We start from the raw sequence: 12,602 nt of genomic DNA, 5'->3' as shown, positions 1-12,602 counted from the left end.
CCCCCCCAGGCTAGGTCATGTGACCAGACCTCGGCCCAACCCCGCCCTCTGCCGCGAGCGCTGGGTTTCTGGGCGTTTAAAGAACCCGCGCGAGCGCAGGTGCAGGACCAGGACCCTGCCCCAGCCTCGTTCGTTCCCGTCCCCTCTAAGGGGAGGGGTGGGCAAGATCTTCCTAGCCTTCTTCTACCCTGGATTTGGGGAACCCCCCCATCCGGCTCTGTCGCTCTTCTTTCTCTCTCCTCGCCCCAGGATGGGGCAGAGGGCACCAGAGCTCAGGCGGCACAGCCTTGCAGGCCAAGCTCTCTCCTCGATGCAGCCCGTGCGGCCCCTGATGTCCTGTCAGACTGTTGCTGTGTGACCTGGGGCAGGTCACTTAGCTTCTCTGAAGTCATAGGAGCTCCTGGGAGGCCAGCAGGAGCGACCGTGGCCAGCTGATGCCCGGCAGAAATGCTTTCAAATTTTTTAGGGATGTCCTGGGACAGAGGAAAGGAAGCCCAGAAGGCTCGAAGATGTGACTATAGACTGTGGCTCTTAGGGTGGGGGTAGGGTTATTCCTCTGGTTGCAGCCTCTCCTTGACCCCCCACCTCCCTCAGGCGGTAAATGAAGGGGTCGCTGCGTTGTGGTCTCCCACAAACGGCCTGGCTTTTGCAACTAAACGGCTAAAGATGAGAGGTCAGGGAGTTCCGCTGGGAAGGAAAAAAAGAGACAGATGGTGAGGAAGATAAGGTCCAAGGGCGTTAGGCAGGACCCCTGCAGGTGGAGTCTTATTCTGACCGACAGTGACTGACACCAGCTCCCTGCCCCCGGGCTGCAGGAAGGAGGAAGGAGGGCTGGGTTTCCCAAACTCTGAGCAAACAGGCCCTGGACCTGGAAACGTGGGAGTGGACTGCGGGCAGGAGGAAGGTGGGTGAAGCCTGGCAAAAGGCTGGGGAGGGGTGCTTCCCTGCTAGCAGTGGGGACTGATTCCGAAAAGGGAGGAATGAGGAGTCTTGGAGAAGTTGGGGTTCTGCCTCTTCCCCCAGGCCAACCTGTCCCCCCTCAGGAGGAGCCTCAAGTCTGGGGTGGCCACTCCAGACCCGCCAGTGACCCTCCCACCTGCCCTCCCTTGTGTCATGGACAAATGGGTTTGGCGCTTCCTGCCTGCGGAAGCCCCGCGCCTGCCCTGTTCCCCTCTGTGGACCCCAGTGTCTCTTGCAGTATTTGGCAAAGAACAGACTTAAAACTTCCTTGGCATGTGACGGGAAGAGAGAAGGGAGGATTCTGCAGGAATTAAATAAACGAACATGGGGACAGTGCTCTGAGACCAAGAAGGGACTTTGAGGGATGACTCTTGAATTTCTACTGGGTTCTCACTGTAGGATCCGGAGGGGGAATGTGAGTAAGCCCATTTTCCAGGTTCAGGTGGCAGCTGTAACGGTTAGATGCTTAGACGTTGTTCTAACCATACTACTGCTCAGAATACTGCCTGACATGCAGTCCACACTCAATTTAGTATTAGCAAATACTGCCTGCATGTATGGACACTATTTCACTTAATTCTCCCAATAACTCGGGCTCCTATCATCTCCATCCAGGTGAGGAAGCTGAGACACAGAAAGATTAAGTGATTTGGCACATGTGACCATTGACCTTCTGAAATGGGGCTGGTCTGAATTGAGATGTGCTGTCAGTGTAAAATACACATCAGGCTTTGAAGACTAAGTATGAAAAAAGAGTGCAAAGTATTTCATTCATAATTTTTTTTGAGGAAGATCAGCCTTGAGCTAACATTCACTGCCAATCCTCCTCTTTTTGCTGAGGAAGGCTGGCCTTGAGCTAACATCCGTGCCCATCTTCCTCTACTTTATATGTGGGATGCCTGCCACAGCATGGCTTGATAAGGGGTGCGTAGGTCTGCGCCCAGAATCCGAACCAGTGAACCCCGGGCTGCCCAAATGGGGTGCGCGAACATAACTGCTATGCCACCAGCAGGCCCCTCATTTGTAATTTTATATTCAGTGTTGAAATGATAATTTGGACATATTAGTATCAGTAAATTCTTCAAATTAATTTCACCCATTTTGTTTTTAAGCTTGCTACTAGAAACTGTAAAATTGCATTTGTGTCTTGCATTGTATTCTGTAGGACAGCACTGATCTAGACTATGCATTATTGCCCTGGTGTTGATATTTTCAGAGCATGGGGCAGGTGACAGGGCAGGATCTGAAGTGTTTGTAATTTTTTTTTTTTTGAGGAAGATTAACCCTGAGCTAACTACTGCCAGTCCTCCTCTTTTTGCTGAGGAAGACTGGCCCTGAGCTCATATCCATGCCCATCTTCCTCTACTTTATATGCGGGACGCCTACCACAGCATGGCGTGCCAAGCGGTGCCATGTCCGCACCCGGGATCCAAACTGGCGAACCACGGGCCACCCAGAACGTGGGAACTTAACCACCGTACCACTGGGCTGGCCCCTGAGGTGTTTATAATTTTTGACACCAACTCCTTGTAGAACATTGGGGAAGTCATATCCCCCTCCAAGCCTCAGTTTTCACATCTGGAAATGGGAATTATATGAGTATCTACATCATAAAGTTTAGGGGAAACTGAGTAACACACCTGAAGCACTCAGCCCTGGGCTGGGCACACAGGTGGGTGTCCACACAGCCTGGCTGTGACCCTCACTATAATGATGAGGTGAGTCCTTCTCCCCTCTGTAAATGGGGATGGCCCTATCCAGCCTCCCCTTGAAAATGTAAAAGTTGTTGACACCAGGGGCTGGCCCCGTGGCCAAGTGGTTAAGTTCGGGCGCTCCACTGCAGGCGGCCCAGTGTTTCATTGGTTAGAATCCTGGGCACGGACATGGCATTGCTCATCAAACCATGCTGAGGCAGTGTCCCACATGCCATAACTAGAAGGACCCACAACGAAGAATATACAACTGTGTACTGAGGGGCTTTGGGGAGAAAAAGGAAAAAAATAAAATTAAAAAAAAAAAGTTCTTGACATCAGCAGAATGACTTATCTCTGGAGCCCACCACCCACAGCCTTCTCAGAGGGCAAGAGAGCATCCCACAGAGTGGAGGGCTCCCGAGGGAGAGGGAGAATTGCAAAGTCACACAGCCACTGCAGGTGGGACTGGATGAAGCTTAAAACAACGCTGCGATTCCCTGCCTGAGGTCATCAATTTGACCTCTGTGGTCAACCAGACCCCAATAGTCCAGCTAGGCTGTAAGGTGAGGACTGAGTCCCTTCCATCCTTTGAGGTTCAATCGCCGCACTCAAGATGGCGACGCCCTGAACCACAGCGTGCCGCACTCAAGATGGCGGCACACGCTCCCGGCGCCGGTTCCGGTTCCGGCTGTTCCGGCGCCGGCCGCGACACACCGAGTGCGCCGGGGGCAGCCATGGCGGACGGTCCGGTGGCGGACGTGCTGCTGCGGCGGCTGGAGGCGGCCGATGGCGGCCTGGACAGCGCGGAGCTGGCGGCCGAGCTGGGCGTGGAGCACCAGGCCGTGGTGGGCGCCGTGAAGAGCCTGCAGGCGCTGGGCGAGGTGAGCCGGCCCGCGTTTGTACCTGGGGGGTTGTATGTGCGTCCAGCCCAGGGTGCGCGGGCGAGGAGTCGGGAACGGGTGAGGGCTCGGGTGCACGGACCTTCCTCCTGCAGTAAACGTCCACGGAGGCACGATCGGCTCTGGGGCGGGGATACGATGGTGCGCAAGGAAGACGTAGTCGCAGCCCTCACGGGGGTTGCGGTCTGATGGAGGAGATACTCAAGTGACCAGAGCGATGGAGAAGGCACAGGGAACCCAGAGGTGACAGCCGACCCAGCCTTGGGGATAAGGGAGAGCGTCCCAGAAGAGATGACGGCTGAGTCGGGTCTCTGCATTGAGGAGGAAAGCCATGGCACTTTAGGGATCAGTGGAGGTGGGGAGGACACGTGGTGAGACCAGCAGAGTCAGAACTTGGAAGGCTTGTAGGTCTTGATCTCTAAGGGGTAGTTGGGAGCCATGGCGGAAGCTGGAGCCAGTGAGATGTGTGTGCTGCCTACATCCCTCTTTGGAAGGATTGGCAGGGGCAGGGCTGGAGTGGAGGAGAGGAGGGCAGAGGCTGGCACAACCCCAAACTAGAGAGCATGGTGTCTCACTTTAGGGAGGCGGTTGGAATGCAGAAGGGATTCCAAAGAGGCAGTGAAATGAGATTCTTGGCAAGGCAGGGCCAGCACAGAAGAAGCCCAGCCTTCTGACTCGGACAAGTGAAGGGTAATGGGGATGCTGAGAGGCCCGTGGGCTTCCCAGGAGGCTGGGTCCATGAGGCCAGGACTCAGAAAACAGATCTGGGCTATGTATTCGTCAGGCTCACATTGTGTGTGCCACTCTGGCCTCAGCTTGATTTGTCACCCAAGCCTTGCCATAGCTCTAGATGATGGTGCTGTCATTATCCCCGTTCTGCAGAGGTGGCACCTTCCAAGCGCTGGTCAGTAACTCGATCGGTGTGCTGGAAGGGACAGGCAAAGCTGAATTTGAAATTAGGCGCTCAGGCTGCAGAGCCCGAGCTAGCAGTGTAGAGAAAGGAGTGAAGCTACAGCGTGTGGGGTGACAGAGCCTTGATAGATGTGACGTGGACGTTTGGACAGGTTCTGAGGGTTAAATGGTGGCAGTTTAATGTGGTTCAGGCTAATGATGAGGACAGTGATAAGAATAAAAATAATAATAGCGGGAGTTGGAATTTGTGTGGCATTTGCTACATGCTAACCACTCCACATTTTTTTTATGTCGTAATTCAGTTGTTCCTCAGAACAGTCCTGTATGGTAGAACCCACCACACCCTTCTCATGCATGAGAAATTTGCTCAGGGAGGTTAAGCAGCTCTCTGAAGGTCACACAGCAAGTGAGGAGCAGAGATGGGATTTCAGATGAGGGGGGAGCTAGGACCTGTGGGCCCCACCCAGCCTGGCCCCTCTCTGTGTGACCTGAATCCATCCTCATCATGGCGCCTCAGGTTCCTGTGTGTAAGGTGGAGCTCCCGGGCCCTTCTGTGACACTGAGATGCAGACACGGAAACGCGGAGGCAGATCGCTTGACCTGAGACCTTAATCTTTCTCAGGTCCAAAAGTGATAGAAAGAATTTGTCCTCCGCCAGGTAACCCCCTTAGTACTTTGCCTCATCCTGGGACGCGTAAGCCATCTTTCACATTGTCTCCACGTCACAGAAGGGAAACTGAGGCTCAGCCAGGCGAGATCACTTGGCTGAGAAGTGGTGTCACCGCGATGTGAAGCTGGCTTCAGGGGCTGTGCAGCCCCAGTGCTGTGGTGACGGGGTGCCTGGCTCTGAAGCCTGTCCCCCCATTTCCCTGCAGATCATCGAGGCTGAGCTGCGCTCCACCAAGCGCTGGGAGCTCACTGCTGAGGGCGAGGAGATTGCCCGGGAGGGCAGCCATGAGGCCCGGGTGTTTCGCAGCGTCCCCCCGGAGGGCCTGGCCCAGAGCGAGCTCATGGTAGGGACCTGGGGCCCAGGGCCTAGGGAGGTGACCGAGTGAGGGCAACGCTTGTGCCCCGCTCACTGCAGGCTTGCTCCCCCAGCGACTGCCCAGCGGCAAGGTGGGCTTCAGCAAGGCCATGTCCAACAAGTGGATCCGCGTGGACAAGAGCGCGGCCGACGGGCCCCGGGTGTTCCGAGTGGTGAGTCCCTGCAGGCGGCAGGGCTGGCAGGGGGTGGGCAGGGGGAGTCCCGGCCCTCACGGCCCCTCCCACCCATCGTGGCGACAGGTGGACAGCATGGAGGATGACGTGCAGCGGCGGCTCCAGCTGGTCCGGGGCGGGCAGGCCGAGAAGCTGGCTGAGAAGGAGAGGAGCGAGCTCAGGAAGAGGAAGCTGCTGACTGAAGTGTGAGCGGGCGCGGCCCTGGGCAGGGGAGCGGACGGGAGCCCTTCCACCCTCATTGGGCCACGGTGCTGCCAGGCCCCCCCCCCCCACTTCTGTGGTTATCAGGCACGTGTGCTGGGCTCCTGCCACCTCAGGGCCTTTGCCCGTGCTGTGCCTTCTGCTGAGAACGGTCTTCTGGTTGGTCTTCAAGGCGGGCTCTGGCGTCGAACCTTTGCTCATGGGTCACCTTAAAGAGCCCACCCTGATGCCCTCTTCTCTCTTCACGTTCCACAGAAGCCCTCCCTCCTGTTTATGTCCTTCACGGTGCCGGGACCTGGACAGCCCACGGTCCTGCTCTCACAGGGCTGACGCCCTCCCTTGAGCAGACACCCAGTAGTGTAGCAGTTATGAGAACACAGACTGGAGCCAGGCTGCCCGAATCAAGTCCCAGCTCTGTCACTTAGAGCTGTGTGACCTTGGCCAAGTCACCAGGCCTCGGTTTCCACATCTGTAAAATGGCCCCTTTTCACAAAATTGTGGGGTGACTTCCGTGGAACAGAACCTGGCACAGAATAAATCCTCTAAACTTTACTTATTATTCCCAGTTGCATACTTAGTGCCTTGCACCGGCCCTCATGTCCTCAATAACTGTTTGTTGAACGAATAAGTGAATGAACACGGGGGGCCAAATAAGAGGGTTTTACATGATGACACGTGTCAGCAGGAAAATAAAGCAGAGTGACTTGGTGGGTGGGGTTGGAGTCAGCAGCAGATGAGCGATTGAGGGAAACCTCATGGAGGAGGCGACAGTGGTGTCCCCTCCCCTCCTCTGGCCACAGGACCCTGAAGACCTACTGGGTGAGCAAAGGCAGCGCCTTCAGCACCAGCGTCTCCAAGCAGGAGGCGGAGCTGAGCCCCGAGATGATCTCCAGGTATGAGGGTGCTCAGGGGGCAGGGGTCAGTGGGCCGGGGTGGGGAGGGGTCAGCCCTAGCAGGCCATGGACCTGCCTCCCCCACAGCGGCTCCTGGCGGGACCGGCCCTTCAAGCCCTACAACTTCTCAGCGCACGGCGTCCTCCCTGACAGCGGCCACCTGCACCCGCTGCTCAAGGTCCGCACCCAGTTCCGGCAGATCTTCCTGGAGATGGGGTGAGCGAGAGCCCCGGGGGGTGCCGGCCCAGCTCCAGGGCACAGCAGGGCAGTCAGGCCGCTCTCCCGCCAGGTTCACCGAGATGCCGACCGACAACTTCATCGAGAGCTCCTTCTGGAACTTCGACGCGCTCTTCCAGCCGCAGCAGCACCCGGCGCGTGACCAGCACGACACCTTCTTCCTGCAGGGTGGGTGGGCCTCGCCATGCCACAGAGGGGCGAGGCCTGGCCAGAGCCTTTTGGGGTGGCGTGCCGTTTGACAGAATAAACCCCATCCTCCTCAGCGTGGCCAGCGAGGCCTGTGCGAGCCACTCCTGTCAAGCTCTGGGGTCTCCTCCCGCCTCCCCTCCTGCCCACCTCAGGGCCTTTGCCCATGCTGTGCCTTCTGCCAAGAACCGTCTTCTCTGGATCTTCATGGCAGGCTCTCGGAGCCAACCCCCCCCCCCCCGACGTGTCACCTTAGAGAGGCCACCATGACATGCCTTTGTCCCCTGAGTTCTAAAAGCCCCTCGCCCTTAGTCTTCGGTCTTGGTTCCTGTTTCTTTTTTTCTTTCACAGTCCTTAATACTGCCTGAAATTGCATGAGTGTCCACACTGGTCATCTCCCCACCAGGAGGGCAGGCGAGGCCATTGGCTGCCCCTTAGCCCGCTGGGAGCAGCATCACTGCCATCACCATCGTCATGGCACCCGAAACACTGAGCACCCACTGTGTGCCAGTCGCTGTTCCAGTCTTCCTGCTGACTATACGAAGCAGCACTGTTAGCCCCTTAAACAAATTAGGAACTGGGGCGCAGAGAGGGAACATTGCTTCCCCACGGTCACACAGCTTATAAATGGTGGAGGTGGGATTCGATGCCAGCCTTTTCAGGCATACTAAAGTTGTGTTTCTGGAAAGGGAGCTTAAGAATTTGCACACTCGTAAAACAAATGGTCACTGAACCCCTTCTGTGTGCCAAGGTCTCTGTTAAACCCCTGAGGGTCACAGCCAGAATGAGACAGAAGTCTTTGTTCTGGTGAGACAGATGGGTGTTATGTCCTGAGCAAGCTGTGCACTGGGGCAGGTGGCAGTAAATGCAGTGGGGAAAACTGGCGTGGGGAAGGGGAACTTAAAATCAAGTCTTTGCTTAAGCAGAGATCAAAGGAGGTGAGGGAGGGAGCTGTATCTGGGAAGGAAAGTTCCAGGTAGCGAGAGTGGCCAGTGCAAAGGCCCTGAGGCTGGAATGTGCCTGGCGTGCTCACAGATTAGCTGGAGGCCTGTGACAGGAGGGAGTGTTCAAGGAGGAGTGGAAGGAGACGGGACAGCATACAGGGCCTTGTGGGCCACAGGGAGGATGGTGGCTTTTTCTCCGAGTGAGATGGGAGCCATGGAAGGTTTTGGGCAGAGGGGGGATGTGACTGACTCTGGTGTTCCCAGGCGCCCTCTGGCGGCTGCAGTGAGCGCAGGGGCAGGAGCTGCGCTGGCGCTGTCTGTCCTCTGCAGTGGCTGTCTGGGAAACGCTCGACTGACCAGACAATGCTCTTTCCTGCCCAGATCCAGCCGAGGCCCTGCAGCTCCCAATGGACTACGTCCACCGTGTCAAGCGGACCCACTCTCAGGGCGGCTATGGCTCGCAGGGGTGAGGCAGGGCCAGGGCTCGGGGGGTCGGGGGAAGGAGTAGGGCTCTGAAGGCCCTGGCATGGACCTCCCCAACTGCCCCTGCAGGTACAAGTACACCTGGAAGCTGGACGAGGCCCGGAAAAACCTCCTGCGCACGCACACCACGGCGGCCAGTGCCCGTGCCCTCTACCGCCTGGCCCGGAAGGTGCGGCATGGCCCGGGGGGTGGGGGGTGCGGGGGTGCCCACTGCCCTCTTACCCACACCCTGCCTGGCCGGCCTCTCGCCCCCAGAAGCCCTTCACGCCCATCAAGTACTTCTCCATCGACCGCGTGTTCCGCAACGAGACCCTGGACGCCACGCACTTGGCGGAGTTCCACCAGATTGAGGGCGTGGTGGCTGACCACGGCCTCACCCTGGGCCACCTCATGGGCGTCCTGCGGGAGTTCTTCACCAAGCTGGGTGAGTGGGCTGCCAGGGCCAGGGCAGGGCTGGGGCGGCCGGGGGAGATGCCTTGGTCACCAGCCCTGTCCTCGCCAGGTATCACGCAGCTGCGCTTCAAGCCTGCCTACAACCCCTACACGGAGCCCAGCATGGAGGTGTTCAGCTACCACCAAGGTCAGGGCGGCCCGTCCCGGTCCTGGGGTTGGGGGAGGGAGGCCTCGGGCTGCCCCGTGCCCCCACAGCGCCCCCAAGTCCGCTGCAAGGCTGGCGCTCAGCCGTCGCCCCTCCCGCCCGCAGGCCTGAAGAAGTGGGTGGAGGTTGGGAACTCCGGGCTCTTCCGCCCAGAGATGCTGCTGCCCATGGGGCTCCCCGAGAACGTGTCTGTCATCGCCTGGGGCCTCTCCCTGGAGCGGTGAGTGCTCGAGCCACCTAGGGGGGCCACCTGCCAGGCGTGGGGCCTGCGGATGTCAGTCAGCCACAGAGCTGACAGGCAGACCCCTCGTGAGCACTGCCGTGCGCTCTTCCTGTGCGGTGAGCGCAGCAGCCCCACCCCACCTCCGTGAAGCCAGGCCCTAGGGGAGTGAGGAGGAGGATCAGGAGCAGGGAAATAGGTGGATTCAACCAAGAAAGCCTCGAGGGAATCTGAAGGCAGCTGGGGCTCCAGAGAAAACAGGGAGTGCCAAGGAGAGGCGCTTGTCAGGGAAGGCCTGTTGGAAGAGGTGGCGTCTGGGCAAAGACTGGGAGTGGGCGAAGGGGTGAGCCGTGAGGATATCTGGGAACGGCCTTCCAGGCAGAGAGAACCGCCAGTGCCAAGGCCCTGAGGCTGGAGCGTGCCTGCTGCTGTGGAGAACAGTGAGGAGGCCAGTGTGGCTGGAGGGAGGGAGGGAGCAAAGGGGGAGAGCAGGAGGAGATGAGGGTGGAGAGGTGACGGAGCAGGTTGTGCAGGGCCTTGTGGGCCTCGGGGAGGACTTGGGCCTTCACTCTGAGGAAGGTGGGAGCTCTCAGAGGTTCTCATCAGAGGCGACCATGACCTGACCTGGTGCTAAACCATGCATCTTATCCTCCAAGCCCCACGATGATCAAATATGGCATCAACAACATCCGGGAGCTGGTGGGCCACAAGGTGAACCTGCAGATGGTGTACGACAGCCCCCTGTGCCGCCTGGACGCCGAACCGGGGCCCCCGCAGACACAGGAGGCTGCGTGACATGGGCCACCCTGGACAGGCCACCCTCCCCAAGCCCGTGCTGCCCAGCTCGTCTGCATCCCTGCCAGTGACCCCATGTATTTATGAGGCCTCTGTGAGGCCATCCCCCACCCCTGGCATCTCCTCTTCCCCACCCGCCCCAGGGTCCCAGGGGCAGGGGAGCAGGTAGCAGGTGTGTGTGGTCGTCCACCTAGGAGGGCGGGCCCTGGGAGCCCTGCGGGCCGGCCGCTGCCTAATAAAGTGGGCACTTGCCCTCATCTGGTGCCCTCCTTTAGGGGTGGAGGGGTGCTGGGGCCCGTGTACGAGGGGTGCTGGCTTGGGATCTTGGATCCTCAGTAGCTCCTGGCCAGCCTGAGCCAGATCCCCTGGGGAAGACTAGCTCCATCGTGCATTTCCTGGTCCCCTGCTGGTGCCAGGTCCTCTTCCAGGTGACCAGAACAGAACTCCCTACCCCTGTGGAAGTGGCATTTGGGAGGGGGAGGCCAGGGCGGGTGTCAGGGCCCCGTGAACCAGGATTCCCCCTAACTGGTGGCAGCCAGGTGTGGGTGGGGGGCAAGCTAAGCTTTTAAAAGCTGCCTTTTTTCCCCCCAAAAGAGCAGATTTAGGTTCACAGCAAAATTGAGCAGAAGGTACAGAGATTGCCCATATATCCCCTGCTCCTCCATGCATAGCCTCCCCTACCATCAACATCCCCACCAGAGTAGGATGTTTGTTACCAAGGATTAACCCTCCTGGACATGTCATGATCCCGCAGAGGCCGGAGCTGACGTGAGGGCTCCCTCTTGGTGGTGTCGGTTCTGTGGGTTTGGACAAATGTGTAATGACACGTGTCCACCGTTATAATACCATCTGGAGTATTTCATGCCCTCAAAGTCCTCTGTGCCCTGTCTATTCATCCCTCCTTCCTCCCCCTAAAAAGCTGCTCCTGTAAAAAAAAATTCCCGTAAGGATATCACGTGAGCCCAGAACGCAGGGCTGAGGTGGACAAAGCTCCGGGAACCCGCTATCCACATTGAACAGTGAGCGGGGTCTCACACCTGTTTCTGCGGGAATATTTTGAAGCAGCCTGGCCGCCATATCACTCACCGCGTGTCTCCAGGGGCGTTTTGGGACTGTGGACAGCTTCTCACTCAGCAGTGGCGCGCAGCACGGTCCGTAGGCTCTGCTGCTCCCAGCGCCTGTGGGGACCGATCTCCCGAGGGCTCCTCAGTCCCATCTTTTTTCTTTGTTTCAAACAAAATAATTCAGTCATACAGAAGGATATTCGTGCAGTAACTGCACTTCCTAAGTGCCAGCGGTGTTCATGAGCCGAAGACTTGGCAATGAAGCTGATGCAGGTCCCTCCCCTCGGGAGCTGCCACGGGGGGTGGATGGGGCCCAGGAGACATGACAGCAGAGAAACGGAGTGGGGCGGGGGGCGGTGATGGCCACACAGGAAAGTACAGGCAGGTGAAGTGTATCCAATACATAAAGCGTAATACAGTAAACACCCAGGAATCCACCCCCAGTTCAATCGAATCTGAGCGTTGACTGTATATGTTTTGGATCTGTCACTTTAGATTTGTGTGACAAATGGTTTGACGACCCTATGGGCTTGTCCTAGTTCCTTTTGTCCCCACCCCACTAAAGTTGCCCCCTACTGAATTAGTGTTGATCATTTTCATGTGTTTCTAAACGTTTGCTACTTACATGTTACTTTAGCAAGACATGGCTTCATTTTGCATGTTTGCAGAAGCCATACAAACCGTGCACCAGAAAAATCACCCTGCATCTTGGGTGTTGCTTTCGTTTTGGTTGTGGGCGTGTGTCTTTATGTGTGCACGCCAGTGAGTCTTCGCGATTCCTGTCCGTGGGTGATCTGAGATCTTCAAATGTGATGCTGTGGGAAGATGCATTTTGTTTAACTTGCGGCTTTGCCACAAGATACTAATGTTAACTACCGTTTATTAAATTCTTAAAGTGTTACAGATGTTTATCCCCTGACACTCTTAGAATCATCTGATGTTTTCAATTTTATCGCCTCAGTAATACACAAAGATGGATTTTGAGAGTGAGTGGCAGTTTTATGATCACCCCCAGTGGTAGGAGACAGAGCCAGATTCAAACCCATGTCCTCTGGTATGTAGGTGTTGCAGTGTGTGTCCTGGTGTATGTGTGGCTAGGGACACAGTCCTGCACAGAAGGGCTGACAAAGTGAACGGCTTCCTGCTGCCTCCCTCACAGACACTGTGATGGGTGTCCCAGAGGGGAGCTCCTCTTCCTTCGCAGTCAGTTGGAACAAAGTCCCACCCCCTGGCCTTGGTCTCTAGCCCAGCCCCTGCCCATTCTTCATCCTCACCCACGGCCTCCCCCAATCCCTCCT

The 12,602-nt window shown here is 57.4% G+C and overlaps 1 protein-coding gene across 1 annotated transcript; it reads left to right on the top strand.

The window, feature by feature from the left end:
* The first annotated feature begins 3,349 nt into the window (after positions 1 to 3,349).
* FARSA (phenylalanyl-tRNA synthetase subunit alpha) lies at positions 3,350 to 11,086 on the top strand. The gene is made up of 13 exons (XM_014861733.3): positions 3,350 to 3,535; positions 5,341 to 5,478; positions 5,564 to 5,662; positions 5,750 to 5,868; positions 6,685 to 6,777; positions 6,865 to 6,993; positions 7,067 to 7,182; positions 8,526 to 8,610; positions 8,697 to 8,796; positions 8,883 to 9,051; positions 9,130 to 9,207; positions 9,331 to 9,445; positions 10,102 to 11,086. Exons 1-13 carry the CDS (start codon positions 3,389 to 3,391, stop codon positions 10,238 to 10,240), a joined length of 1,527 nt encoding a protein of 508 aa, XP_014717219.1. The 5' UTR covers positions 3,350 to 3,388; the 3' UTR covers positions 10,241 to 11,086.
* Positions 11,087 to 12,602: the final 1,516 nt, after the last annotated feature.

This window comes from Equus asinus, chromosome 20 (genome assembly GCF_041296235.1).
Source record: "Equus asinus isolate D_3611 breed Donkey chromosome 20, EquAss-T2T_v2, whole genome shotgun sequence".
NCBI classification, from domain to species: Eukaryota; Metazoa; Chordata; class Mammalia; order Perissodactyla; family Equidae; genus Equus; species Equus asinus.
This window is presented reverse-complemented; position numbering and strand designations above follow the sequence as displayed.